The following is a 25539-nucleotide window of genomic DNA, read 5'->3' as shown; positions in this document are numbered from 1 at the left end:
TTTCTTTCTTGATCCTATCATTTGAATCGATTTATTTTCACTCCTTTTTTATTCGCAGAGTGTGAAAAAAAACTGGAATGATGGAATTTTTATTTTTTCCTGTTTTCTTCCATTTTGAAAAAAAATGGGCATAAAAAGGCTTGGTGGCCCCCTCCATATCAATGAAATTAATGAAATTTTATTCCCACTTCTTGCATTCTGTCTTTTCCCCCTTCCAGAAAGGGAAAGATTTGAAATTTACCGTCAGAAATTGAAATTAGCAGAATCTAAATTTAAATTCTGGATCCGCCTCTGAATGTAGTTCAGTCAATAACTGATGTTGTTGTCGGGGCTTTAGTGATGCTGCTGGTAATTTTTGAGTCTGAATGCTCCGGTTTCATCAACAGTTTCCATGGTGATAAATTTGATCTGAACTATAACACAGTGTGCGTGTAATGGAGAGAGGCGAGTTTATGCACGACGAGGTTTTTATACTGCATGCTGGTGCTATATAGAGCTACATATACACTGTCGGTGCGGTGAATAAGCGTTGGAATTCTGAATGTATACTACCGGGTCGGTTTGTTATACAAATCGTCAAATGTTTATTATACGTGTGTAACCGGTCTATGTTTGTGACGCTGTTTAGCCCTACAAGCCGCCGCCGCCGCCGGTTTAAAGGCCTGCAACGAGAGGATAGAACCGAGAGTATGTATACTGTCTAATGGTGGAAAAACCAGCTCTTAAAACGAAAGGCTACACTTATACTACAACTACCAACAACTCGCCGACGATTTCTCGGCCTTATCCTTAGACTAAGTGTGCCTGCCTAACCGCCGTAAACGCCATAAACGGTGAGTGACCTTTCTTTCAAAAAAAGATAGTAGCCTAATGTCTATTTCAACTAAAAGTCAGTAACCTGACTGGTTTGATCGGATATTTTCACATTGGCCTGGGTATTAAGCTCATCCGATTATAAAAGCTTACCACCAACGATTAGGTAACTGATTAGGTAATTTTTTTTTTTATTAGTTATCAGGCGAGGCAGATCTAGCTGGGGGTTTGCCAAGAACCTTAAGCCGCGATCACACGGCCGGAGGATTTGGCCGGGGCCAAATTGGCACTGAACAGGCTCGGGCACAATTTGGCCCGTGCTTAATTAGAGAGCGCGTTCACACGCAAACCTGCTCAATGCTCAAATAAAGCGAAGTGGATCATTTCCAGTGCCAGTCGCAATTCAAACGCAATCATTTGTCTGGTGCAAAAATGCTCGTGTGATGGGGCTTTAGTGTCTGCACCGCAGATTGGTCACACTAAGATCTCAGCGACAGACCGTGGAGACAACCGCTGCCAGGACTGGGTGAAGCTGGGGGGTGAATAGGGTGGCTAAGAGTCACCCCTTAATGTCTTTTCACAACACATGTATCATCCCAGCAGTTCAGCAGGTGTTGGCAGTGCTTGACTCAGATTGTTGCTTTGCTGCCTCAGAATCAGAACTAACAGTAGCGCGGAACTCCGTATACTGCGTGTACTAAAGAGCTCGCGTCGCGATAGCGATGCCACTGGCACTAAGGTTCTCAGTGAAGATATTTGTTATGAGCCCTATTTTTCGTTCGGGTAGGCTACAGGCATTCCGCAAGGCCATTGGCCTATATGAGTCCAGTAAACGGTCATTTTCCCAATCAAAATTATCTGAATTTTTCCCAATCTGTGTCAAAAAATTCCCAAAACCAGTACTATGACGGATTGTAAATCATAATGACTAATGTTTGATAGATGACCTGCTAAGTTTCGGCAAATCAATTGTGGGGGTACCATTAAAATCCTTGCTGCGGCACTATGACTCAGTAGGCTGTCATAATTTGTACTGAAACCATTGCTCAAACGCTTTCAAATTCCACCATTTTTTCGAGGATTTTTCAAAATTTTCTAAACTAATTAGTCTGAATATCAAACACATTAGGAAGGCTTGATTTTGAAATTTTGTGTCGGTTATAGTGTTTCCTTGTTCTATTGGTAGTAAACGTTGGCTTGGACTATACTGCGTGTTTTCGCGCGACGAAATACCAAGAATGAGGACGATTTGACCGGGTCTGCGAGGACGTTTTGACCTGACACCAACCACATTAGGATAGCAGAGTTAGATCTGAGCAATGAAAGCCACTTGCCCGGGGGGGCCAGCATATCTGAAATTTTGCTTGCCCCCTCCAAAAGCTACTTGCCCTACATTGGCAGTCTATATAAATTGGGGGCACTATCATCCGTTGTATCGAGTGGGAAAAAAAGCTTTGTGGCATGAAATTGCACTAGCCCGGGGGACAAGTGATAATGATGACCTACTTGACCTGATGAGAGTATACTTGTCGCGGGCTATCGCACAAGTGCTTAGATCGGTAAATGAAGAAATCCCACACTTCGAATTTGAAATTATACGATCAAATTTATTATTACGAAACCACAACGTTTCGGTTGTTGAGTAACAGCCATCATCAGGTGGAAAATTTGATCGTATAATTTTAAATTCGAAGTGTGGGATTTCTTCATTTATCTACAGTTTACACGGATTATAGTGTTTATTTGACAACTAGCTTAGATCGGTACCTGGGATAGCAAAGATTAAAAACTTCATATTCATGGGCTGATTTGTAGAGTTCGCTACTTCGTAGAATCGTGAATTTCGATTCCATTTTTAATCGTTTCCCGTTGCGCAATGTATTATTCATTCATTTCCTGGTTTACAATACAAAAGCATGACTTCATATCTCTTCGATAGGTCATGTTACTTCATTAAAAGATTCATCATATCCCTCAGCTGTAACACCAGACCGTACTAGTCTCTAATCACCAAATGTCAGCAAGCCCATATGCTTAGAAACTTAGCAATATGAAAATCTAAATTCTATAACGTTGTGGGCTATTTGATAAGTACTGTTTAACCTACCACTATCCTCTTCCTGCCTGGCTCTAGGCCTAGTTTTTACGCTGTAAGAACTGTTACGATATAATGTATAGGGCCTACCGGTAGGTCTGATGATTGATACATCGGCTACGAATATATTTGTAGCGGAACTGATGAAAAAAAAACGGAAGTGCGAATAAATTCGTAGCCGGCAGCGAACGTGTTAAAAAGGTCCCGAAAACACCCCTCTAAACCTTCGAATTTCAAAAATTATAATCATTTTAGAAATTCTCGTTTCAAGTACATGCTTGTTTGCTTTCAGCATTCGGCTGATATGGTGCAAAGTATGGCGTATAGTTCCGTATTAATTCTGACCTCCCTTTCGAAAGATCCTTGTGAGACGTCCCTGATCTATTATGTCGAAATGTGAATTCTTTTCTGATTGTTGTTCGTTCGTCATATTGTGGTTTTACCCCGCAATTGAGCTTGTTCATTCACTCTTGTCTTTGGAAACCGAAATTAACCATTACAGTTTTAGAAATTACAGTTGGCTTGTCAGTCAACAAAGTGACGAATTCACTGTTCGTTAAACCATGGACTCGAAATCGTACAAATATATTGCCCTCTCTTACCAGAAAGGAAGACTATTAAGATGCGCGCGAAAATACTGCATGTTGATTGGTTAGATTTCTCTCGACTCCTCTCAACTAGTCGAGTTGTGTCGAGGAAAATCGAGCAACTTTTTCGTTCACACACGTGACTCACTTCAAAATAGTAAGTGCTCGACTGTGAGTTGCTCAATTCCTCGATGAAAAATCCTGTGTGTGTGTGCGTGTGCGTGTGCGTGTGCGTGTGCGTGTGTGAACCTAGCATAAAACGAAAGTCCATTGTTTAACCATGGACAGAGTCCATGGTTTAACTCATCATCGATCCACTCTGTTGGCTAATTTAAAATTATGAACCGTTTCATCACGGTTCAACAAAACATCTGCATGGATTTGACATCTGTAGCACTTGATGGTTATTTGAAATTGATGAGACTGAGCAATTCATATCTAAGGCAGGTGCGGCAATAGCTAGACTATGTTGTAACGTCTATAGCGAACAGTTTTGCGAATTGAGAACATTTAGTTGTGTTGGTATTTGTCGCGCGAACACGAGAAAAATTCTATTTAGTAAAAAATTAGTCACAAACGCGCTTTATAGACTATAGGTTTACACCAGGATAGAAAGCAATAATGAAGGTCCTCCGCTTTCCTGTATCTTTTATGAAGGTATCTATTTTTAGAATTATTATTAAGGTTTTGAGTTTTCATAAAATCAAAAACGTTTTTGGCTGTGGGCTTCGGCTATTGTAGTTAGTTGCTTATCTTAGTTTTTGGAAAATAATAATTGTTTAAGCATATGTTACTCCATGACACATTATTAATATTATTAGGTGCCAATAGGCCCTTTCACACGACATTATTTAGACCGGTCTTAATTTGACCAGTTCCAATTTGGACCTGACCAAAGCGTTCACACTTGCAAAAAGTCCGTTCCAAATTTGTTCATTCTATTTTTGACTGGTAAAATTGGAACGGACTAAATTCTGTGTGTGTGGACAGAAACTGGTACCAGGTCCGTTATAAATCGTAATCTTCGGTATGAATTCAATTGTAATGCATGCACGCATCACCAATATTCGTCATCAAGCTGATTAGTATAGTTTTCAGATAGCATGTAATTTCTCTATTGCCTAAAAAATGATATGTAAGGCTAACGGAAAATTATCCATCTTAATGGGCCTATCTGTCTATTGCGTGTGTTGCTCAACAGTAGCTGTTCAATTGTTTTGAAAATGTCCTAGAATTTGCCATTATAGATTGATGTGTCCAGATATATATGATAAAGTGCAGTCGTCAAAATCTTTTGAAAAGATAATAGCCAGCGACTCATAAATCTACTATTTAGGTATAAACCTCCGGGTAAAATACTCATGGTAACATCTTTCGAGGCCAGTGGTAACTACCATATCTGTGGCCAATTTAGCTATGCGTGTGTGTGTGAACCCAAATTCTGATCTGGCCCATTCCAAATACGGAGCCATTTATGGAGCCATTTTCCGTTTTGGACCATTTTCTAACTAGTGGTAATAATATATATTTAATGATAATATATTTTCTTATATAGCGCAGATCTAAGAAATAATCGCTGCGCTTCACAATATAAAACACAATACAGAAAATTGTTAAAATTACATAAGTTAGGTATACATGCATAATAAAACAATACATAGTAGGTTTTAAGAGTAGGTTTGGCTAAAAAGGTATGTCTTAAGATTACGTTTAAAAATATCAACGGATGCACTTTCTCTCAGAGATATTGGAAGTTTGAACGCGGCTTGTATGCTTGTAGACGACCGCACCAGAGACCTGAGTTAGACTTTTTACTGAATAGAGTCAGCTTATTGTTCGTTGTTCCTATAGAATCCTCATATCAGTTCTTTGACGAGTTAGATATACGTCTGTGTTGTCAAAAATATATCGGCTTGTATTTATGATATTACCCAAAAATTAGAGAAATGTCTCTATATAACCAGTTTTACATGGATTAATACGGGCATTGAATGTGGTGAATTGAACTTAAAAAAACCCCACTTTTTCAAGTCTCGAAAACAAGTTTTCTTTCAAAATTTTCTTTGTTAACCTCCCCAGTAAGTTCGGTGCACATTTTTGCAGTCCTCTCTCTTATCGATAAGCAGACAGTTCTCCGTTGTAAATCGTTGATGGTTCAAATTCATCCCTAGCGAGAGAATTCTATCGACTGCTCATACTTACGGGGTTCAAGGGGGACGGGATTGTTTGGATGTGGACATATCCTGTAAGCCCGAACTAATCATTTAGGGCATTACACCGGGGAGGTGGCCTTCTCCCTGATTACATGGATGATGATTACATCAGAGAAATAGTTCACATATATATGTTTTCAAGATAATGTATAATAAGAAACCGTACTCCAGAGTGTGTAGTAAATCATAAATGATTAAGCAAATGAAAAAAAAACAATATTTTGCACCAGACTAAAGCCTAGCGCACATCGACACTGCAATTGGAGACAACTAGTTGCAAGGCAGTTTTCGGTGCATGAGAGGAACTGGCTGGATACGATCAGTTGCTTGAATGTGTCGATGTGAGCGAGCTTACGATTGGTAAGCGTCGATCTATCTCCAGTTCCAGCCAGTTGTCCATGTTCTACTTTTGAGCAACTGGTTGTAGGCCTACTCAATCGCAGTCATATCCGTCGATGTGCGCGCTCTGGATTTCGACGATCGACACGCGCCGTGCAGTTGCTGCAACTGACCAGTTGTAACTAGATTTCGATGTGCGCGGGGTAATCGTTCGGTAGCAACTAGTTGTCTCCGATCGCAGTGTCGATGTGCGCTAGGCTTTATGAACTGCCTGTTTGTCTGATGAACAAGTGGTTAGCGCAATCTGGTCAATTTCGCTGGAATGGGGGTCACAATTTTTTTTTGTGGACGTCATTTATGGACAGCCCCTGATTGTGATAACACGTTTCATCATCGTTGCCAGCTGTCTAATTATTGGTGTTTAAACCATCTGGAGCGTAGCTGTAATTCTCGTTCTCTATGAAAGTAGGATTCCACTTGTTGCCAGCTGTTGATTATTGGTGTTTAAACAATCGGAAATGATTACCTTAATTCTCTTCTCTAGTGGGACGAAAGTGGACCTGTATCTCCTGTTTGAAAAATCTATATATCGACTACAAAAGCAGGATTCACTTGCTGCAAGCTGTTGATTATTGTTGTAAAATCTATTAAAGACCGCCGATGCAAGTAATTTGAAATTATGAAATTATTAGTCGATTAAGTCTATTGCAAGACCGTTTAGCTGTACAGATGGCTTCATTGTCGTTATTATTGACGATTATTGTAGGTATATATCGTAGGGGATTTTCATTTTCTTTCCTCGTCGTCGGTGGTCGATTATGTAGATGAAATATATGTATTATCTTTTAAGGCGCGATCCGCTTCAAAAACACGCCACGTTTCGTTTCAGTTGATGTTATCGCTTTTAACGGAATTTCATCGAGTGCATGTGAAATTATTCATCAAGGACGTATATTGTATTTCTATAATTCTAGTTTCATATTGTTACATTACGCTTAGTATCTCACCATAAAACACTCTCTATGTGTGGCTACTTTTGTCGGCCTGCAAATATTTTCCTGCAACGCTCCTCAGTATCAACCTAGATATTCAGCGACAAGATCGGCAGCAAATCGCTATCAGTCGCCTTTAGTGTGCAGCTACTGATAGCAAATCAGGGCAAGGGTCTCGTTGAAAATCATGTGATTCACAAAATAGCGGCTCCTTGAAGTGGCACAAGTGACTGGAGGCAGGGTCCCTACAACTCCTTGATACTTAAAAAAAACTCCTTCTAAACGGGAAATACTTTTTAAGGTCGTTGAAACAATTTTGATTTGAGCAAAATGTCAGGAACTCTTTAAAACTCTAAAAAGAAGTAGTACATTAAACTTGTAAACTCAAGTTGTACAATTGCCTAAATCGATACAGTTGGAACCAGGATTTTTTTGTTAGAAACCGAGTTTATAGCATGTCAAAAATAAAGAATTGCTTATAAAACCACCACGGTTTACCCAGATAAACGATAACAAATTTAGGAAGAAGTCTACTGTAATTGAGACATAAAAGTAATACAGACCTTTACGTGAAATGGGAAATCTTCTCCATTCAAATTCCTTATATCGAGGAATGACTGAAACCCTGAGTTCGTGACCTGAGATACGCATGCAAAAATCATCTGGTATGTGGTCACCGGTGACCAGACAGTGATTTCATATAACCAAAATTGCCGATGATTATAAAGATCTTAACATTCACGACTTAAATTTGCCTCGTACTGGCTTCAGACCTTGTCAAATTTTCATATCTTCCAAGTTAGTTCATGAAAATTTCCATTATCAGATTCATTAATGATGTGTATATTATTTTTGGTTTCAGAAAATGGCAACGAACGCAGCGAAAGGATTTTTTCTGATGGTAATATGTTGTATGTGCGGGCTTCTCGTGTACCAGTTCGGACATTCGGTGATGACGAAGTCGGACTCGCGAATTCGCCAGCTTTTAGATGAAAATAAACACCTTCGAAGCATCATCGAAAAGCATAAAATCGTCATACCCGCGATCGCGAAATCGACGCCCAAACCGACGCCCAAACCGAAGCCGACGACGCAGTCGTTGCAACTGAGTACCGAGTTTCAAGTGCCGAACCATATGCATTATACGTGGTACCATCCGACGAAACTTACGTGGCGTTTCCACCACATGATCAGCGTTTTGAGCGCGCAGCGATTCAACAAGCCGGAGAAGATTTTCTTCTGGTACGAGAAATACCCGCAGGGCCCGCTGTGGAACGAAACGTTGAAAAAGGTTCCGAACATCGTGATGAAATACCGCAAGAAGGTGACGTCGGTATTCGGCCGGCCGGTGAACGTTCCCGAACACCAGTCGGACATCGTGCGTCTGGACGCCGTGATGAACTACGGCGGTATATACACCGATTTAGACGTGGTCATCGTGAAGTCATTCGACCCGCTACGTAAGTACGCGACCACCATGGGACTCGAGACGCCCGGCGGTTTGTGCAACGGTATCATCATATCGAAGGCGAACGCGTCGTTCTTGAAGATCTGGCACCAGTCTTACAAGACGTTCAACGACAACCAGTGGGCGTACCACTCGGTTCAGTTGCCGGCGCAACTCGCGGCCAAACACCCGAATCTCATACACGTCGAACCGCGTTCGTTGCATCGGCCGAACTGGATGGAACGCGAGTGGATTTACAACACCGGTAAACTCTACGACCTCAGCAAAAATTACGCCGTCCACACGTGGTTTAGGTTTTATAATAAAGACCACACGGCGGAGGATATCAAGAAGTTGAACACGACTCTCGGACGGCTGTATAGAAACGCTTATTACGGAAGCATGGATATAATCAATACGTAATTGCTGTAGACTGTAGGGAAGAGAGGGAGAGTTTTATGCTCCTATAGGATTAAGAATGAGAGTTTTTTACTATAATGATTGATGTATAGATTTCCGATTAGTCGTGATTGTTGTAAATCGACAGGTGTTTGCGGCAATATCCATGTGTATATACATCACTTTTATTACCGATCTGATATCTACATTTCATATGTAACAGTTGATTTATTAGCCAACTCTCCGCAAGGCTATCGCGTTCACTTTTTGTGTCCATCGTTCGTCCATCCATAGATGGAATCCCAGTTGTAAGACTTTGATACACAACGTAACACAAATAATTATAATCCAAGATCAAACACGAGAGACAGCAATCGGTATGACTATATAGAGCGTTGTTTATTCTTCGAGTCGGTTAGTAGATTTGACAGTGATATAATAAATGTTAGTATCTTTTATACATAATGGTTGCTATTTACAATAAACAAAACATAAATATAATTAAAAACCATGAGCACTAATTAGGCTTTGTCTGGGCGGAACCCGTTAATCCGTGTTCCGCTCAGGCCTAACACAGTGGTGGATCTAGCCCTGGTTTTTGAGTTCTGTGTTCAACTGTGGAAGGACACCTATATCATAGCCCAATGAATAATAATTTTGAATTTTTAGTGCCCTGAGATACAATCTGAGCACATTTGGGGCATCAAATCCATCCGGAATATAACTTACTACATATCAGTACAATTCAAAATGGCATATCCCTTATCTAAGTCAAATGGACTCATCAATAATGGCTCACCTGCCAGAGTTTGTTTCTTCCTGGTAAAACGGGATTTTTCATGACCTTGAAAAATCGAGGGGCAAACCTCAGGCTGGAGTATTGCTCAAGCGGTAGTAGCGTAGGCTGGATCCACCCCTGAATCTAGTTTGAAGACACTTCAATGGGTTGTCTTTAAAATTTTGTTTTACCCAGTTCTTTTTCTCTCCACAAGGATGACTTAGATATTGAATTATATACAATTTTTCAATAATATTGGTTCCTATGCATATTCTGTAATCATATTCAATGCCAATATGTGGCTAATGACAGATTTTATTGTTCTCGTGGGTTTCAAGGTCATTGTATATCACCTGGCGGCATTGAATAAGCAGAATAAAATGATATTTCCATGTACATATTCGTATGCATATATATTTCATATCTACAAGCAGTTGCAAAATTGTAGCTCATGACATGATCTGTGGTGAGTTTCAAGACAATTGATTAATCATTTGTTCGCCAGGGGGCATTGAATAGTGAAATTGACAAGCATTCAAACTAACTGGGCTTGATTGATGTCCATGGATCCATAGTCCCAGTGATTGTATGAAATTTCTGATTTGTACGGGCACTGTATCAATCGGTTTCATTATTCATTCCAGCAAAACGTATTCATGTATGTATTTAGTAGCATGTCTGTTTATATATTTCCCTACATAGTTCTGTGTATATGATATTGAGTGGGGAGTGTATTTTGACAAATATAACTGATTGCATCATTTGCCATTCATGAAAAGCCGACTGACTGGCCGTAGTGTCCCTTGGGGCTCTTGTTTAATCCCAATTTTAGTATGACTTATGAATAAGTCCACAGTGTATAATTTTGGCACTTGAATATCTATTTGAGAAGCCATTTGTGAGCAATTCTATTTTTAGGCAAATAAAAAAAATTGAAATTTCTTGAAATCACTGAAACGCTACCCTCGCTTATCTGCCAGACTCACCGGGGTCCGAATAGTGGCGGATAACCGGGAGTTCAGGGGCGGATCTAGGACATTCAGGAGGCCGGGGTCCAGAAGAAACTACGTGCGGGGTTCCACCCTTGGAATTAGATATTTTCGAAGAAATATGTCTGAAAATATACTATTTCCGAAAGGATGTCAAATTCGCAGGTTTTAATGACCTTTGATTTGACGAAAAGGGCAACCGCAGTGGGAAGGCAGGGGTCCGGACCCCCAAGGCCAGTCCTTAAATCTGCCCCTGGAGATGACTGTAGTTGGTAATCTACTTGTTTCTTTCTCTGAGTAATAGTGGAACTGCATTAAAATGAACTTCAGTGGGTCAGTAAAAATCAGTTTGTTACTGAACAAAAGGTTTGTTACAAATTTACATCCGATAGTTTGTTATAAAACGGTCCCACTGTATAGAACTCTGTGATAGAATGCTCAACATTGCCATATTTCTTATGCGGTGTTTGACCAACCTCTTGCCGTGTAAAAAATAGGCTGCTCGATCCAGAGGCTCTCCTTATATGATGTCATAGTTGATTAATTAGTTCACTAGGAAAACGAAATTCAGGTTGTGTATCAATTAGATGCACCCATGACAATACATCGATGTTAGGCCTTTTTTATTACTTGAAGTACGGATCTGGCTATTGGAATTAGAAAAATCTTAGAGAAATATATTTCTTCGGTTATGCCAATATTGATTTTCCATCTAGTGACTTGTAAATTTTATGTTCGTCTTAAGTTTCAATCTTGTGATCTGCCAAAAAAAATTTTCACCCTTATGCAGAAAATGCTCAAATAGAAAATATATTTATATTATGTATTTTTTCTGTTCCCTTCAATTTTAAAACGCCTATTAGAAAAAAAGATTTTATTGTATTTTTTCCCCCCATACTCCAAGTGATAAAAAAAAGCCTTAGCGAAGTGGCCATCTTTTTGTAGAAACATTTTCATATTAGCTGGACCCAGAAATTCATAACTGTAGAACTGGGTCGTGAATTAACCAGGTAAAGCACATTGTACCAGGTAACAAATGGGTAAACTGCACTTACAGTATTTACCCTTACTGAATTTCTTTATCTACCATTTGATGTTTTTAATGTTTCGTTGATATTTTCATTCTTGAATTTGGAGCTCTAAGTGTAAAAAGTAAAAACTTATTTTCCTTATTTTTGTAGTTGCTTAGTTGTTCATTCAGAATACACCTCATGATTCATCGGCAAAATAAAAAAAAAAGAAAACAATAATCAGGTTTTAATCAATTGTTTATTTTTTTGTATTGGTGGAATACTGATGACTGAAAAACAAGAAGTCTTGAAATTTTCTCTCCGGCCAGGGATTCTTTTGTAGAATTAACAGATAATAATAAAACGTTAACTACCACAGTTGTGATCGAACTAAAAACATTTGTAATATTTCCGTCAAATGGTTACATGTAGAATCCTTCAGTCAATGTAGGCTTTAGCATGAAGGGATGGAAGTAACCACCCAAAATATTTCTACTATTAGTAAATATTAAAAAATTAAATTACAATTGTAGCATTTACGTTTTGTTGTCTCGAAAAATTGTGGTCTCGAAATAATTAATTGACGACTAATGTAAGCAAAGGACTGGAGATTGCACTTATCGCAAATAAATACATTCACAGGCTGAAAAGGTCGAGTTCGTGCGATAGTGGTTTTTTCGATAAGACGCCCGCAGTGACTGAATTGTTTATGATATGATACCCTCTGACAGTGGTAGTAATCCATAACGCGTCCAAACGCATTTGTCGTATGATAATAACCAGGTCCCGGTTCCACAGTTGTGAGTTAGAGTTAACTCCGAGTTAGTTCATTTTCAATGTTTTAACTCTAGAGTCAAATTTAACTCAGAACAGTGGAACTGGGTCCTGAGTATTAAACATGATCTGCTAATAGATAATAGTTTATTTGCCGTGCCACGTATTATCATGGAATCGAAACTCGTTTTTTAGTGTATATGGTATTGTTTAACCGGTGGTTTTGTTGTACCGTACTGACGTGTATTGGCGTGTTATGAATATACAACTACGCTAAATCGACGTGACATCGTAGTCATGGCTACCATGTCATAGCAGTACTGACACAAACTTCCTTCGGTAGACGGCGTTTCTCTCAAATTCGACTTGGTATTATTATTCAACCGTAAGGTATGTACTCATATATTTGCTTAAATACATATACTATGTATTTATGATTAGTTCCATTTTCTGAAAAACATACGTTATCTGGGTTGAGTGTTGAACAGTTGAAGAGAAGGAAGCTCGAATCAATTCAGCGCCGCCAATAAAGTATCGATTACACATAACGAACGTTTACGATTTTGTCCTTGATTGTTTGATTATGGGAAAGTTTTATTAGATTTCAGGCAAGGATGTTGGCAGCGCCCGTATCCCCGAATACTGGCCCTCGCGTCAAAGCGGAAGCCCAGGGAAATTACGAGAGAAACAAGGGTTGTTTGGGTTTGTTTTTTAATCAAGAAGCAAATAAACAGTATAACTCTCCGAGGCCAGCAGGTCGATGCCCTTCAGGGGCTGCGAGAGAACAATTAGAGAAACATCGAGGACAAATGGGTAATTGGTTGGATGAGTCGAAAAATAAAGAATATGAGTCACCCAGACCAGTTGCTAGGTGCCCGTCGGCTGCTGCGAGAGAACAAATGGAGAAACATAAAGGCTGTATGGATTCAATGATGGGCGGTTATCCGTCTATGCCGCCGTCCAGAAAGGTGCACGCGCGGGCCGTGAAGCCCGAAGCGGGTGGTAATGCCAAGGCACATTCCGGCGGTGCCACTAAATCACTATTCGAAAACTACGGACATCAAAAACAATCGGCCCAACCACAACCACGAGTAAAATCAGAGGCTGAAGAAAACTTTTTTCGAAATAAAGGCTCGATGTCGACTATATTCGGCGATTCTCGAGGCGTTTATTCGCAGCCTAAACCTGAGCCTCGAGTGAAACCAGAGGCCGCTAACAATGCTGAATTGAATAAAGGGAATAGGGCCTCGAAGATATTATGCATGATGCCGCCATCCTCGAGATAATCCCCTTATTCATTTAATCCGATTAATTATGGAAACTGGTGGAAGTGAATTTTTATATTATGAAAATTCATTCGTTCGCTTATAATAAGCGAACGAATGAATAGGATGAAATATTCATGTTTCTATAAGTGAACGATACCAATAACATCTGTCCTCAGAATTACATGATTCGCAAACGCTATCGTGTTCAAATTTTGTAACCGTCATTCCGTAAAAACAAAATAAAAAAGTCTTGTGTCAATGTTGAAAAAATTGGTAATTTTGTTAGTAACTTGAACATCTCCGGGACTGTGTCCATATTGCTGTGACTTTGGCCACTCGACCCCTAGTCAGTAACCTGTCTGTGGTTTAGTTTCACAAACCACATAGGTATAAGCCCATCCGAATATAAAAAGCTTACCACCAACGATTAGGTAACTACCCCCGCATTTTGCGCAGTATCATGATGTACTTTAGGAGTGCCCATTCACTGCTGCTCCTCAAAGTCGGCCCTGGATCCGCCCCTGCTTATCAGTGCCGGTACACGGTAAAAATATTTCAATGTCATTTTTACCTACTGTATATTTCAAATTTTACCAATGATTATCACGACCCCATCTTCACCCGTCAAGGGATTCGAACCCACTACGCTAAAGCTGTTCCCTGAAGCTGGTGGAAGCGAGTTCGGGAGTGATACCGGACCCCTGGCAAGCGAGGATGTCACGACCGGGCACGGACACGACCCGCCCGGGCTAGACAGAGTGCGATTCAGCAAAATCGTTAACTTCTTCAAAAATATAAGGTACGAGGTACCTTTAACCAACAAGAGTAAGATGTCAACTTTCGGCTCCAATTTAAGTTAATAATGCATACATGTTTTGGAAAATAAAAACTTAGACCTGCCGGCCGGCACCGACTTTGTCGTGGCCGCAGTGAGCATGACACCTGTTAGTGGCGCCCCCATTTTGGGATCCCAGCTCCACACTCGAAATTATTCGGCTACTTGGCGTCTTTCTTTCGTTCCTAAAAATTGTTTTTGAAGTCACTTTTAGTGGATATAAAACCGAGAACTAATTAAAACATGTCAAACGGTGCATCGTCATCTGTTAGAGGTGCATTACGGTCTGGTGGTAATCGTTCGCCGCCGTTCGTGGTAATCGGATTAGTCGTCGTAATCTGTATCCTCGGTTTTAACTACTGGAATGTGTCGTCCAAAAATCGCAGGTTTGTCCAAGAGATCGGCGAACTGCACGACAAATTCCGACTGCTGGCGATCAAGAAGATATCCCTTGAAAAACGCAACCAGCTCCTGATAGAAAAAAATGCTGCCCATAAACAACAATTATCGAAGAACTTCGCTTTGTTGAGCGACCATGAAAAAAACCTCGGCGTCAGGGATTCCGAAATGAAGCAAAAGTCAGACGAATTGATGCAATGTAAAGAGAAAGAAGTGAGTGTTTGGATAATATTAAATATATGCTAGAATAGTTCAAATTGGCAGGCGATATTCTATTCCCGCTACACCATTTTACTGATAGTGGCAGCTCGCTCCAATTGGCTAATTAACACTGCATGCGCGTTCAGGTGCATGACTTAGAAAATTCAAGGAAAGTGCATAGAATAGAAGAGAAAAAAGAGCAGTATTCGAAACAGCATATTGCTAGCACAGCATCTTTTGACTAGACCACCAGAGCTTGTTGAATTCTTCTGAATGTTTAAACTACACACAGCACTCAACCTAATCCTAACCCTATCAAAACTCTAAACCCTATACCTAAGAAAATGACTTTTTTGTTATTTTTATGAGTATATCATATATAGACGTCAACAAAATAGTGTTCCCTAAAATAATACAGGGTCAGCTTGAATTTAATTTCCTTCCGTTCAAATTTCGTTTGTCTTGTAAACCATCTTAGGGAAAGTGGTACTGGTTATTGATAGGCCTTCTGAATTTATACTGCGCTTGAACTCTGTGTAATCTTTGCGATTTGTTTTTCAGGCTACCTGTCAAAAACAGCTGTTTGATGTCATTCATAGAAATGGACCAACGCCAGGTAAGAGATCATTAGAAAATGCAGTATGTGGAGTGGAGTTAATTTGTGATAGATCATTGATACTTTCTTAATGCCCGTACTTCTTCATAGTTCTTAGGAAATTCTTTGTGTCCATCCTTTTTGTGCCGATGTCTTGAATAGAAGATTGGCTTGGCTTGGTTTCCCATTCTTCCCTCAGTCACTCATAAAATTTCCTGGTGATACTACAAGTTATGAATTTTAGAAGAAATAAATCGCTGTTCTTCCTTTTGCAGTCAAAGTAATTGCTGACAGACCAGATGCGGATGCAATGTAAGTACAGCAAATGCCGCTCCTTTTAAGTTAGTATTGCTATAATTGCATACTGCAAAGAAAACAGTTGATTTCAGGGCGTGCGTCTATAGTAAATAATGATACGGTAGCTTATTTACAGTTGGTTTCCATTTATTACACATAAGCACTATTATTACAAGGACTTTAGATATAAAATTTGATGAAGTGGGTCACCAAAATTGTGACTCAGAAACTTGTGTCGAATGTTTTGTCTTGTCATGAATCCAAACAATGCTCTGCGACAATTTCAATGCACTGATAGCGTATGTTTTGTGCTTTCCTATTATAAACCACGGGTAAAAGAATTAAAAACGTTACGTGTTTTGTTTTTATTTAAAGAGCCGATAAGCAGGCTGAAGAATTCAAAATTGCGCATCATCAAGAAATGAATAATGAGAAACGAGCTGTATCGATAGACCAACCGAACGAACCTGATAAAACCTATAAATCTTCTAACCAAACGAAAACCTTAAAAAACGGTAAGTATCCTATTGGTTCTGTAGCTTCCATTACGAGACCCTTATTTCCATACTGTCTGTGTCTGTAGGTCTGTATGTCTGTCTTACAGCTACTTAGCTTTGTTAGCTCCGCTCTGACTGAAGGCCAGCGGAGCTAATGGGTTCGTTCGTTCGTCTGTCAACTTTTTCTTCAAATCGCTACTAGCCCTACAGTTTTAATCAGATCAATTCCAAATTAGGTATGAATGTTCTATAAACCAAGGCCTATAAAGTTATAGAGCCATTTTTTGGATTCGTCCCCCAGGAGCGCCCCTTGGGATGGAGTTTCTATTTCTTCAAATCGCTACTAGTCCTACAGTTTTAATCAGATCAAGTCCAAATTTGGTATGAATGTTCTATGGACCAATACTACAAAGTACAGAGCCTTTTTTGGATTTGGCCAAGAGGGGGCACCCCTAAGTATGCAGCTTCTATTTCTTCAAATCACACAACGGAGCAATATAAGCCGATAGGCTCCTTGTTAATATTGGGTCGATCTTGATGAAACTTGGGTACAATGTTGGTATGGGGTCTAGTTGTGCAGGGCAATGAATGGACCCAGTGTGCCACCTAGAGACAGACCTAGGCACTAAAAACTGTTTTTTAATACACATAATAATAAATAATGCAATACATTTTGGGCCGTGTAATTGCAGTTGACTCCAGTGACAAAAATGGAATGTCAGATGCCGAAGTTGAGAATCATGGAATGTCAGATACCGAAGTTGTGGATGATGAAGATGAAAATAAACCAGTACGAAAAGATAAAAAACCAAGCAGCCCAGCGGAAAAACCTGGAAAAGCTGAACAATCAGAGAAAAGCAGATACAAAAATGATGATGATCCCGACACAAAAGTAAAACCAAATGTTCGCAAACCCGATGTTTCGAGAGGTGTGATAAAAGCAGAAAAGCTACAGTTGGGGGGTATAAAAACCGAAAGACACGAAAAGACCTTTGAGGAGACTGGCGTGAGAATCGACAAAAAGTCAAAAAATACCAATACCAAAATTAATGATGAATCTCACAACTTGCCGCCCAAGGATGCCGTCGCAAAAGAAGACCAAAAACAGTCCGATCGCAGTCAGAAGAAAGACGCGGAACGAGAACCACATAAAAAAGAAACGTACGAACGGATGAAAATCAGAAAAGGAAACAATGTGGACGGTAAATCGAATGCGAAGGCAGGAAAATATAACGCAGCTGGTTTACGTGAGAAAGGTAAGATTGGAATTAAGAAATGAAATTTTTCCGCAAGATTTCTCATCTGAGATATGAATCTCCGATATAACCGATTGAATTGCATGAAAATGAAGAGCCGATTCCACGCCATTATACCGAAGGGTTATCCCAAAAATAGTTTCTTTTGTGCTTCAGGTGAAAAGCTATTTCCAGGATTGGCTAATGCAGCACACCAAACAAAACAGTGGAAATAAAAACAAATACATTTTTATATCGAAATCTGTTATGATTCATAAATTCAATTTGTTTCACTGGCTTTTCAGAATCTTCAAAATATAAAGGGAATAATGCTGAACCAGAAAAGCTGCGATATAAGATGAGGAATGAGTAATACGTCAAGTAAGTTGTTTGACTACCGTGAATAAAACTGATTTAACTCGAGAAAGAAATCAGCTTACAGTCGTATCCGTCCCGAATCAGGCAGAATACATTCGGATTTTTCAATCCGGATTTTCACTTGATTCGGTTGAAATATTTCGTCCATTTAACCTGGAACCATGTACACTATTATTCTTAATTCGGAGAAATCTAGGCAGTCTCTAGTCATCCAAATTATTTAAAGTGAGTTCTACTGTTGAATGATTCTCTTAGACAAAAACACTTTAAGTGAACTAGATTTTAGAAATATCAGGGGCCCATTTTTCAGTATATGTTTAATCACTGGAATACGCTAAACTTAGGCGATAACTGCCATTACGGAATGGAAATGGCTTTTTCGATATTTGAAATATTCCCTCTTATTGCAGGGATGTTCAGCCGAGTAAGACTGGGCTGAGTGCGATACAGGTTTTCACAACTGTTGAAAAAGTTATGTCGCTCTTGCTTTCATGCACGTTAACTCATATTTTCAGGAATCTACGAGGGATGATTAAATCAGCTACATAGAAGGAAACCTGAACCTCAATGCTTACGTACATTCGACTTCATTCATTTCATATCATTTATATTGAAAAAAGTTCTTCATTTGTTATTTATTCAACGAGGCATAATGCAAACAAAATATGCTTGATGTAGATGTGTTAATTCTCACAGATATGTACAGTTAGATATATTTATTGAATCTTCGTCTTGTAAATTTATCTATTTAATGCGTGCTTAATAACTTATCGGTATTGAATTCTTCAAATGAAAATTGCTACGATTCAGGTACAACCAATCTGCAGTGTATTTATCGTCCAGGCTTCACCTGTTACTTGGACCTCACCTCCGGCATATTCGGCACACTTTTGAAAGGTGTTCTTCCAATTTCCACACTACAATGGTGAATGTTTTAAGGGGATGCAGTTGGGTGGATTATCAAATTAGTAAGAATGGATTCATTTCCTCCGTCCACTAGAGTTTTTAACTTGCATGGCCCTGGTATCTATCTTTGTTAGTCTATGTTCTGTAGTCAATGTACCGGTACTTACTGTGAGTGATATATATTATTGTAGCATAGCGAACAAATTGTATGAGTTTGAATAGCTTATAATCTAAAAGAAAGCTTATTCCTATATATCGGTGTCTTTACTTGTCTTGAACACTGGTTTTATATTCTATATTGTAGCTAAGTAAGATTATTTTAATGGTAAGATAACTAGTGGTTGTCGTGATATTTCAGTCGCAGCAATGAGCTGAAGTGGAATACGCATAGCACCTTAACATCTGTATCAGATCACACTCCCAAAGCCCACTGGTTCTGGTAATTTGATGTCTTTAGAATATTTAAATGGATTGAATTGATATGAACTACAATATCCATTCCAACACGAGATCATTTATACTTGTAAGCTTGTTGAATTTGTGTTAAAAAATATAACATATTGGTGCATAAGGAAAGCCGAAAAAGAATTCGCTCACATTTTGTGAAGGTTCTTAACCTGCATTAGGCTGGGTATTTGTCAGGTCCTGTGACAACTTGATATTGATTTGGGTTAGTTATGCAAACGTATATTGCACTAAATGTTTTTAATTACCTGTAATATACTCCACCCTCAAATCATTGTATAAAAGCTTTTCCTGTTTATTTTCAATTCAAGTGTATCTAGCTGTTGCTCTAGGTTACCAGTGCCAATGAGTTTTTATTCATGCTGCCTTTTTAACGTTGAGATTGAATCAATTACATTTTATTGGAACATGTACATGACCTAATTTCAAGCTTCTTTACGTTGATTTACCTGGTAATTGGTTAGCTTCCAATTTGGTATTTCAAGTGTTTGTACTGAATTCACGGTATTTGAATTTATTACATGTGTATTTTGACGAGTTATTATAGAACGGCATAAACTGATATCTAATATTATGTAATTCTCCAGAAATAACGTAATCGCTACATTCTCTGATCAGTTAGTTTCATTGATAGATCGTTACTGAAAGATTCGAATTGTATGTAATGACTGATCGTGTCTCAAAATTTTGCCCAGTCCACCGCTTGTTAATACTGGTGTATCAATTCAGCACCACTACTATCTATCCAATAATATATTGTGATGCTACATAACAGACCCCATAATGTTAAGTTTTTTATCTAAGATTCCTCTTTTAACTTATTTATTTCATACTTCCATATTATAAAGTGTTTGATAACAGTCGTGTGAAATAAAAGAAAACATTCCATCCATGTATAATGTTGGTTTCTGCGTGTTCACTTCAGGAGGAAACTCAATCTTTCAGGTAGAATTCAGGCGGATAGGGTTTTTAATGGGTACATGACGTAGAAATGTCCAGTGTCAGATATGTCTGCAAAGCTTAGAAGTATAATTCGTGCTGATCTACCTTACAACCTTTTACCAAGAACCTTATCCGACGTTACCACAGTAGGCAAGGATCATAGATCGACAGTGATCACAGTGGATATGACCACTTCCAGCTCTGGGTGAAGAGCATAACCTCTGATGATAGATCGTATGGCCTGAACAAAAATTTTGTTGCCAGATTTGATAAAACAACAAATTACAGAGAAAAAAATCCGGATGTTATCTGTAAATTGATGTTTTTATTCATCATTTTCCGATACAAAAATCTTTAAACAAAACGTCCAATATTTCATCGGTTGTGACTTGTCCAGTAATTTTACCCAACTGATAAATCGATTTTCGAAGTTCATTTGCGGCCAACACGATATCAGTGTTTTTCAGATATAAATAAGATTGCAGTCCGTCTAAACAACGCGTGATATGCAAGCGATGACGACTTCGAGTGAAACTAACGTCTCCCATCGATGGATTTCCGCACCTGAAATAAGAAATGAAGTGTTTACATGCTGGAAGTTTCATAACAGGACCCAGTACACGGTTGTGGATCTTGATCGGTCTTAAGCTGTTAGATAGGCTATAGAACTAAGATGGTCTTAAACTGGTCTAAAATCTAAGCCATGACTGCGCTACTGGCCCCTGATGTTCAGATACTGGGGCCGGTTGCATAGTCATGGCTTAGTTTTATAGCCAATCTAACAACTTAAGACCAGTACTCTTAAAATTTAAGACCACTTTTGGACTTAAGTCACGACTGTGCAACTGGCCCCAGAAGATATATCCGATTCATTGTATAAAACAGGATAGCCTGGCAAACTCAGGGAATCAGAAAAATCTAGAAAAAAATCAGGGAATTTGACAAATCTTGCCAAAAAACTGGAAAACTGAGGGAATTTGTCTATACCATTTAGCATGCATTTCTCCATTCATCTGCCAATTCACTTGGAGGATTTTGTGTTATAACACGTAAGTAAAATCAGGGAATTTGTAAATGAGGGGAAGTGGCCACCCTGTAAATGTTTCAAATTTGTGAGTACTAAAATATTTTTCTTACAGCGCTTGGACTCTGTTTTTGAGAGTTTCAAGAAATTCGTCGAAGCCGTGTTCAGTTTCACATGATAGAACACAACAGTTGATGTCGGATACCGATTTTAATTCCCTGATTATTTGATTCTTATCATGTCGATCGATTAAATCCAATTTGTTGAACACTAATATCACATCATTCAAGTCTATTACACTTGAATCACTAGTAACCGAGTCGTCACAATTGACAGTGCTTCCACTTGTTGTATCGCACTGTTCGTTTTCAGCTGATTTTGAGATTATGAATCCCAACTTCTTCAAATGTTCTTCGATAAAATGTCGGATATTTCCTGCGTGAACGGCTGATAGTTGCCGCACGTCTGTCATGACAATCTTTAAATCTGACTCGTTTGTCCTGAAATAATAAACAACAATCTAAAAAGATATTGATAACATTATAAGTTTTTCAGTTCTAATAGAACAGTGTGGAGAAACTTTCGAATTTTGAGGAAGTGCCTGCATCACCTTTGAAATGCTCTGCGAACGCCTTCCTTTTCCACTAAATCGACAGTGTCGCGTAATCCGGCTGTATCGCTGATTACTACTGGATATCCGCCAATATCTAAAGCGGTATCCACGATATCTCTCGTCGTTCCAGCTATTGGTGAAACTATCGCCGCCGGCCTTTCACCTGTCAGAAAAAGATACACCCATTCTGCTTAAAAACAGTGACTCGAAATATCTTCTCACAAAAATATCTTCTTTTATTGGCCACAGCACTTTCGGCTATTTAGCTCTTTAAAGCTTTTGTGGAGATAATGAATCAAAAATCGAGAATTCTATGCTAATGCAATGACTTACATATCTTATTCAGCAGACTACTTTTGCCTATGTTTGGTTCACCGATGATAGTCACTTGGACGCCGTTGCGCAGTCGTTCACCTTGTCTACTATCCGATAGGTGAGCGCGCAGCTTTGCGAGCAAACTAGTCAGTTCTACATCAACTGTAAAGCGATAAGTGAAACAAATATCAGAACTATCAAGGCTGTCATCCAGATAAACAGAAACGAAAAACATCAAAATGCTGTTTTCCTAACATCAAAGAATTCACACCATGATCCAGCACATCTTCTTCGATATTTTCATCCTCGCTGAAGTCAATGTAGGCTTCGACATTTGCTGCACACTAAGTGAATAAAAGATCGGAAAAAAAATTGAGGATTGAGGAATTGCTCACAAAAAGCAAGATTAATATTTTTGTGTCTACGTATAATAAACCAACCTTAATCAGTGTATTTCTCCATTCAGAGTAGATTTTGCTTAGTCCACTGTTCATTTGTCTGTAAGCCTGTTTTCTTTGAGCTTCTGTGTCGGCTTGTATTAGATCTCCAAGGCCCTCTGCTTCTGTAAGATCTAATTTACCATTGAGGAAAGCCCTAAAGATGAATATATAGGCCTATCATTTTTATCAAGTGACTCTTACTTGAGTGACACTTCTACAACCACCAAATTGACAACAAATTTGCACTTATTATGCATTTATGCATTATACTTATAAAGTATCGAATTGATTATTGAGATCAGCTGAGTGGATTACGATCCAGTTGTCCAAAGTTAAAGTCTCAATTCTCATAAAAGTCGTTTTTGAATTACCAGATTCTGTCTTCCTTGACAAAACAATGTCAGGTTCTTACCCCTTATACTACCGGTAGGCCTACTCCTAACATTCCCATTTAAAAGACTCCACTACTAAATACCACAGACTCCGATTAGGGCCTACTCTGTATATACTTTTTTTGAGTTGGACATTCTACTGTATTGAAAACATTTTAGTATCTTGAGGTAGATCTCAAATTTGTACGTACCGTTTGGTGAATTCACCGGCTTCCGCTGGGCGGAGATGTGAAATCGTACCTAAAGTATTCAACATTGCAGCAACCACTGCACTACCTCCATGAACATGAAATTCGCATGAATCTTCACCGGTAAAACTTTGAGCCCCTGTGAAAAAGAAAAATATTATCCCTTTTTAGAGTTTATTTCAAAGGTTGATCGGTAGGTTTGAACTTGCACTTTTTTGAGTGGGTAATTTCCACTCAAAATTCTATTAATCATTGTGGAATGTCGCACAACTCCAAATTTACCTTTAAACCATATCAATATCCCGGTATCAATTGGCTCCCCAGAATCATGTTTATAGAATGTTCGCAAGGAAGCTACGCGAGGTTTAGGAGTTTCATTGCGGCGCGTCATTTTTCGTAAACATTTTTCGGTATCAAAGCCACTCACTCTGATGATGGCTACACCACTCTTACCAAAGCCCGAGGATAGAGCAAAAATCGTCTTTTCACACGAGGTCCAATTTGAATATTTTCGTCGGATTGGGTTTGCTAATCCAGGTTCTTCAGTTTTCAATGTCAGTTTAGGCCTCATTCGACTCAGATTATGAATAATAGTTCTCATCACTACTGGCACTGCTGCTGTTAATGTTAAGTAAGATCTCCTTGACGAATTCAAAAGCCTATGCAACAGTATAAAACCCATGTCCTTTCTCGCTGTCGCAGCTTGTCAAGCCCAGTGCATTAAAAACGAGCAATTTGATGTTTTGGATGTGTTTATTGAATGTTTTTCATCGCAAATCAATTTAATTAAAAAAACCCGGAAGTAAACCGGAAGTATTATGGAGTATTATAGGCTAAGGTTATTTCATAAACGCGATACACTCGATAAACGTCAATTCAAATTAATTGTATTATTCATCATCAATCTTACTCGTTTGAGTCGCGCCGTGTAACTGTTAACAATGATATTTATAATGATCGTGGTATATTGATGATACGTAGAAAAAATATCTGAATGAATGTTTGCGATATGCTTCTCGACGCGTTTCCGATGACGAGAGACACTTTTTGAATCAAAATCAATAAATGCTTGTGGCCAAAAGATATTATTTCCGATGTTGATCTGTACAAAAACCACTGTAATTGGACGGTAATAAAGGATTAGGGCCTAGACTAGTAACAATGATAAAGAATATACAACAATAATCATAGCATAGGCTAGATTAGATTTCTCTGGTTTCTAAAAATGAATTAGCAGCAAAAGAAATTACAGTGTTTAAGTCGAATTGACGTATTCAATCTAATGTAAAGAGGAAGTAGTTGAAGGGACTTATGGAAGTGGAACGCATCATTTTGTTGCAGGTGATAATATGGTCGAGCACAGACCCCCGAACGCCCAAATCAAGGATTGAAGTGAACAAATACGAAACTTTTATTTGAGGTCAGGTCATCGGATCCTGCATCACTGCACGACATTAAGTGCTCCACAAAAATGAATATAATAAGAAAAAACTTTATTTCAGTTTGAATAATTTTATTGTTTTCTAAACCATTCCAGATTATCAGCACTTCGCCAAAAAGATTGTACAACTTTTCCCCCATTTACGTTTGATTATTTATCACGCGCTATTGAGAAGCCTTGCTACATGAAAGTCCGCCATTTTCAGGCCCGGCCCGCGTACCAACCAGATAACATGCTGCTCATAAATCTATACACAGTGATTATTTCTAGAAAATATCAATTTGAGCTCTGATAAAAATTGTTTACATTCATAACAATTATCCATATATATTAAAACTAAACGTCGTATTATAAAGACGTTTAGATTGACACGTATCTTTACATATTCGACAGTATATTTACAACGAATCAAATAATAATATATAGGTTAAATTGCAACTTGCATAAAGTGTGACGGAGGTCGGTTTCATATGTTTTTGCCTCTGTCAAGGTTAATTCATTGTATATTTTACAAGAAAATGTGATTTTAACTGAGCCTTGTGTAGACTATCGGTGACGCAGAATGCTGCTGTATAACTATTTTTCTGTAAAAGCCAAGGATACACGGCCAAGATTATAGTATACGTTATAGTTTATGCACATGGACCCATTCACAGGTGCGGAATTAATATT

General features: G+C 38.7%; 4 protein-coding genes across 6 annotated transcripts; 3 read left to right on the top strand and 1 right to left on the bottom strand.

Moving 5' to 3' along the window:
• Positions 1 to 506: 506 nt before the first annotated feature.
• Positions 507 to 12751, top strand: LOC141905339 (uncharacterized). 3 transcript variants are annotated; one of them, XR_012619257.1, is made up of 3 exons: positions 507 to 833; positions 7902 to 10129; positions 12632 to 12751. XR_012619257.1 is itself a non-coding variant. In XM_074794180.1 (2 exons), exon 2 carries the CDS (start codon positions 7905 to 7907, stop codon positions 8907 to 8909), a length of 1005 nt encoding a protein of 334 aa, XP_074650281.1. In that variant the 5' UTR covers positions 507 to 833; positions 7902 to 7904; the 3' UTR covers positions 8910 to 11901. The 3 variants fall into 3 exon arrangements, 2 of the variants coding, with proteins under 2 accessions (XP_074650281.1, XP_074650282.1); XM_074794180.1 differs by lacking the exon at positions 12632 to 12751 and having other exon boundaries at positions 7902 to 11901; XM_074794181.1 differs by lacking the exons at positions 507 to 833; positions 12632 to 12751 and adding an exon at positions 1424 to 1552 and having other exon boundaries at positions 7902 to 11901.
• LOC141905340 (uncharacterized) lies at positions 12494 to 13958 on the top strand. The gene is made up of 2 exons (XM_074794182.1): positions 12494 to 12826; positions 13038 to 13958. Exon 2 carries the CDS (start codon positions 13051 to 13053, stop codon positions 13720 to 13722), a length of 672 nt encoding a protein of 223 aa, XP_074650283.1. The 5' UTR covers positions 12494 to 12826; positions 13038 to 13050; the 3' UTR covers positions 13723 to 13958.
• A 732-nt stretch (positions 13959 to 14690) lies between these two features.
• LOC141906135 (uncharacterized) lies at positions 14691 to 20401 on the top strand. Its single transcript, XM_074795345.1, has 7 exons — positions 14691 to 15151; positions 15701 to 15755; positions 16010 to 16046; positions 16407 to 16546; positions 17221 to 17784; positions 18069 to 18144; positions 18657 to 20401. The coding sequence occupies exons 1-6, from the start codon at positions 14783 to 14785 to the stop codon at positions 18134 to 18136; spliced, it is 1233 nt and encodes a 410-aa protein (XP_074651446.1). The 5' UTR covers positions 14691 to 14782; the 3' UTR covers positions 18137 to 18144; positions 18657 to 20401.
• Positions 20402 to 20786: 385 nt separating this feature from the next.
• LOC141905667 (5-taurinomethyluridine-[tRNA] synthase subunit GTPB3, mitochondrial-like) lies at positions 20787 to 24222 on the bottom strand. Its single transcript, XM_074794635.1, has 8 exons — positions 23709 to 24222; positions 23430 to 23565; positions 22847 to 23000; positions 22678 to 22750; positions 22425 to 22568; positions 22089 to 22254; positions 21592 to 21978; positions 20787 to 21018 (listed from the first exon to the last, which is right to left on the bottom strand). Exons 1-8 carry the CDS (start codon positions 24106 to 24108, stop codon positions 20787 to 20789), a joined length of 1692 nt encoding a protein of 563 aa, XP_074650736.1. The 5' UTR covers positions 24109 to 24222.
• Positions 24223 to 25539: the final 1317 nt, after the last annotated feature.

Source organism: Tubulanus polymorphus, chromosome 5 (assembly GCF_964204645.1).
Source record: "Tubulanus polymorphus chromosome 5, tnTubPoly1.2, whole genome shotgun sequence".
In the NCBI taxonomy this organism is placed as follows: Eukaryota; Metazoa; Nemertea; class Palaeonemertea; order Tubulaniformes; family Tubulanidae; genus Tubulanus; species Tubulanus polymorphus.
Note: the sequence above shows the minus strand (reverse complement) of the source record. Positions and strands in the feature narration are given on the sequence as shown.

What these genes read in the sequence shown, in the direction of transcription:
- LOC141905339 (XM_074794180.1), top strand. Translation starts at nt 7,905, where the DNA reads ATGGCAACGAACGCAGCGAAAGGATTTTTTCTGATGGTAATATGTTGT.
- LOC141905340 (XM_074794182.1), top strand. Translation starts at nt 13,051, where the DNA reads ATGTTGGCAGCGCCCGTATCCCCGAATACTGGCCCTCGCGTCAAAGCG.
- LOC141906135 (XM_074795345.1), top strand. Translation starts at nt 14,783, where the DNA reads ATGTCAAACGGTGCATCGTCATCTGTTAGAGGTGCATTACGGTCTGGT. An exon ending in AGACCAGATGCGGATGCAAT is followed by an intron (nt 16,047 to 16,406) that starts GTAAGTACAGCA and finishes TTTTATTTAAAG; the next exon opens with AGCCGATAAGCAGGCTGAAG. An exon ending in AACGAAAACCTTAAAAAACG is followed by an intron (nt 16,547 to 17,220) that starts GTAAGTATCCTA and finishes GTGTAATTGCAG; the next exon opens with TTGACTCCAGTGACAAAAAT.
- LOC141905667 (XM_074794635.1), bottom strand. Translation starts at nt 24,108, where the DNA reads ATGGGTTTTATACTGTTGCATAGGCTTTTGAATTCGTCAAGGAGATCT. An exon ending in GATATTGATATGGTTTAAAG is followed by an intron (nt 23,566 to 23,708) that starts GTAAATTTGGAG and finishes TCTTTTTCACAG; the next exon opens with GGGCTCAAAGTTTTACCGGT. An exon ending in GGAGAAATACACTGATTAAG is followed by an intron (nt 22,751 to 22,846) that starts GTTGGTTTATTA and finishes TTATTCACTTAG; the next exon opens with TGTGCAGCAAATGTCGAAGC.